The sequence below is a fragment of the Pristiophorus japonicus genome, chromosome 32 (assembly GCF_044704955.1).
Source record: "Pristiophorus japonicus isolate sPriJap1 chromosome 32, sPriJap1.hap1, whole genome shotgun sequence".
NCBI classification, from domain to species: domain Eukaryota; kingdom Metazoa; phylum Chordata; class Chondrichthyes; family Pristiophoridae; genus Pristiophorus; species Pristiophorus japonicus.
Genome location: NC_092008.1, coordinates 10,053,969 through 10,057,479, shown reverse-complemented (window position 1 = coordinate 10,057,479; position 3,511 = coordinate 10,053,969). Strand labels below are relative to the sequence as shown.

The 3,511-nt window shown below is 60.4% G+C and overlaps 1 protein-coding gene across 1 annotated transcript in view; it reads left to right on the top strand.

Annotated features, from left to right (window-relative positions):
- hdac6 (histone deacetylase 6) overlaps nucleotides 1-3,511 on the top strand; it is a 58,966-nt gene extending 55,455 nt beyond the window's left edge. The window contains exon 14 of the mRNA XM_070868999.1: nucleotides 3,314-3,511. Coding sequence (XP_070725100.1) covers nucleotides 3,314-3,382 — 69 coding nt within the window. The 3' untranslated portion in view covers nucleotides 3,383-3,511. The remainder of the gene's footprint in view (nucleotides 1-3,313) is intronic.

The window sequence follows — 3,511 nt, the reverse complement described above, 5'->3', positions numbered from 1 at the left end:
CCCCCTCCCCCCCGTCTCCCCCTCCCCCGACGTCTCCCCCTCCCCCCCGTCTCCCCCTCCCCCGACGTCTCCCCCTCCCCCCTCCCCCCCGTCTCCCCCTCCCCCGACGTCTCCCCCTCCCCGTCTCCCCCTCCCCCCCGTCTCCCCTCCCCCGACGTCTCCCCCTCCCCCCCCCCGTCTCCCCCTCCCCCGACGTCTCCCCCTCCCCCCCGTCTCCCCCTCCCCCGACGTCTCCCCCTCCCCCTCCCCCCGTCTCCCCCTCCCCCGACGTCTCCCCCTCCCCCCCGTCTCCCCCTCCCCCCCGTCTCCCCCTCCCCCGACGTCTCCCCCTCCCCCCTCCCCCCCGTCTCCCCCTCCCCTGACGTCTCCCCCTCCCCGACGTCTCCCCCTCCCCCCGTCTCCCCCTCCCCCGACGTCTCCCCCTCCCCCGACGTCTCCCCCCTCCCCCCGTCTCCCCCTCCCCCGACGTCTCCCCCTCCCCCGACGTCTCCCCCTCCCCCCCCGTCTCCCCCTCCCCCCCGTCTCCCCCTCCCCCCCGTCTCCCCCTCCCCCGACGTCTCCCCCTCCCCCCCGTCTCCCCCTCCCCCCCGTCTCCCCCTCCCCCCCGTCTTCTCCTCCCCCCCGTCTCCCCCTCTGCCCCTGTCTCCCCCTCCCCGACGTCTCCCCCTCCCCCGACGTCTCCCCCTCCCCCGACGTCTCCCTCTCCCCCTCATCTCCCCCTCCCCCCGTCTCCCCCTCCCCCGTCTCCTCCCCTTCCCCCCGTCTCCCCCTCTCCCCCCCCGTCTTCCTGTCTCCCCCTCCCCCCGTCTCCCCCTCCCCCCCCGTCTCCTCCTCTCCCCCCCGTCTCCCTCCCCCCCGTCTCCCCCTCCCCCCCGTCTCCCCCTCTCCCCCTCCCCTGTCTCCCCCTCCCCCTCTCCTCCCCTTCCCCCGTCTCCCCCTCTCCCCCCCCGTCTTCCTGTCTCCCCCTCCCCCCTGTCTCCCCCTCCCCCCCCGTCTCCCCCTCTCCTCCCGTCTCCCTCTCCCCCCGTCTCCCCCTCTCCTCCCGTCTCCCTCTCCCCCCGTCTCCCCCTCTCCCCCCGTCTCCCCCTCTCCCTCCCTTCTCCCCCTCTCCTCCCGTCTCCCCCTCTCCCCCCGTCTCCCTCTTCCCCCCGTCTCCCCCTCCCCCGTCTCTCCCTCTCCCCCTCGTCTCCCCCGACGTCTCCCCCTCCCCCTCATCTCCCCCTCCCCCTCATCTCCCCCTCCCCCGATGTCTCCCCCTCCCCCTCGTCTCCCCCTCGCCCCCTCGTCTCCCCCCCCCACCCCCCATCTCCACCTCCCCCCCCCATATGGAGTGTGATATGGAGACCAGAACTGTGCACAGTGCTCCCAGTGTGGTCTAACCAAGGTTCAATACAAGTTTAACACAATCTCTCTGCTTTTCAATTCTATCTCTCTAGAAATGAACCCTAGTGCTTGGTTTGCTTTTTAAAGAATCATCACAGGCAGTCCCTCGGAATCGAGGAAGACTTGCTTCCACTCTTAACATGAGGCCTTAGGTGGCTGAACAGTCCAATACGGGAACCACAGTCCCTGTCACAGGTGGGACAGACAGTGGTTGAGGGAAGGGGAGGGTGGGACTGGTTTGCCGCACGCTCCTTCCGCTGCCTGCGCTTGGTTTCTGCACGCTCTCGGCGACGAGACCCGAGGTGCTCAGCGCCCCTCCCGGATGCACTTCCTCCACTTAGGGCGGACTGGTCTTTGGGCCCAGGGACTCCCAGATGTCGGTGGGGATGTTGCACTTTATCAGGGAGGCTTTGAGGGTGGTCCCTGTAACGTTTCCTCTGCCCACCTTTGGCTCGCTTGCCCGTGAAGGAGTTCCGAGTAGAGCGCTTGCTTTGGGAGTCTCGTGTCTGGAGTATGTGGACAACCTATGTCACTACTTTTGGTGATCTGTGTCTCTGCCCCCCCACACCCCCCATTTAGATTCTTATTTCCCAAGGAGTGTGTGTCCTCTTGGAACCTCCTATCACAATGTAGCACCTCATGCAAGATTCTTAACCTCAGGGTCCTTGTGCATGAAACACAAAAGGATAGTATGCAGGTACAGCAAGTGATCAGGAAGGCCAATGGTATCTTGGCCTTTATTGCAAAGGGGATGGAGTATAAAAGCAGGGAAGTCTTGCTCCAGTTATACAGGGTATTGGTGAGGCCACACCTGGAGTACTGTGTGCAGTTTTGGTTTCCATATTTACGAAAGGATATACTTGCTTTGGAGGCAGTTCAGAGAAGGTTCACTCGGTTGATTCCGGGGATGAGGGGGTTGACTTATGAGGAAAGGTTGAGGAGGTTGGGCCTCTACTCATTGGAATTCAGAAGAATGAGAGGTGATCTTATCGAAACGTATAAGATTATGAGGGGGCTCGACAAGGTGGATGCAGAGAGGATGTTCCCACTGATGGGGGAGACTAGAACTAGGGGGCATGGTCTCAGAATAAGGGGCCGCCCATTTAAAACTGAGATGAGGAGGAATTTCTTCTCTCAGAGGGTTGTAAATCTGTGGAATTCGCTGCCTCAGAGAGCTGTGGAAGCCGGGACATTGAATAAATTTAAGACAGAGATAGACAGTTTCTTAACCGATAAGGGGATAAGGGGGCGGGCAGGGAAGTGGAGCTGAGTCCATGATCGGATCAGCCATGATGGTATTAAATGGTGGAGCAGGCTCGAGGGGCCGAATGGCCGACTCCTGCTCCTATTTCTTATAGAAACATAGAAAATAGGTGCAGGAGTAGGCCATTCGGCCCTTCGAGCCTGCACCACCATTCAATATGATCATGGCTGATCATTACTTCAGTACCCCATTCCTGCTTTCTCTCCATAACCCTTGATCCCTTTAGCTGTAAGGGCCACATCTAACTCCCTTTTGAATATATCTAACGAATTGGCCTCAACGACTCTCTGTGGCAGAGAATTCCACAGGTTCACAATTCTCTGAGTGAAGAAGTTTCTCCTCATCTCGGTCCTAAATGGCTTACCCCTTATCCTTAGACTGTGAGCCCTGGTTCTGGACTTCCTCAACATCGGGAACATTCTCCCTGCATCTAACCTGTCCAGTCCCGTCAGGATTTTATATGTTTCCATGAGATCCCCTCTCATTCTTCTAAACTCCAGTGAATATAAGCCCAGTTGACCCAGTCTTTCTTCATATGTCAGTCCAGCCATCCCGGGAATCTGGTGAACCTTCGCTGCCCTCCCTCAATAGCAAGAACGTCCTTCCTCAGATTAGGAGACCAAAACTGAACACAATATATGTTCTTATCTCTCTCTCCCTCTCCAGGTGCTGTCATCTGCCCAGGAGGAGGTTTACAGGCTGAAGTTTGGGGAGGAATCTGAAGAATCGACCTGAGATCTGTACGGTGCACAGGAGCATTGCATCTAAAGCTCTCCCTACTCCCCTCCGCCCGCCCCCCCCGCCCCTCACTGCTGCTCTCTCTCCACCCCCCCCCCCCCCCCGCAATTATAATTAAACACCTCT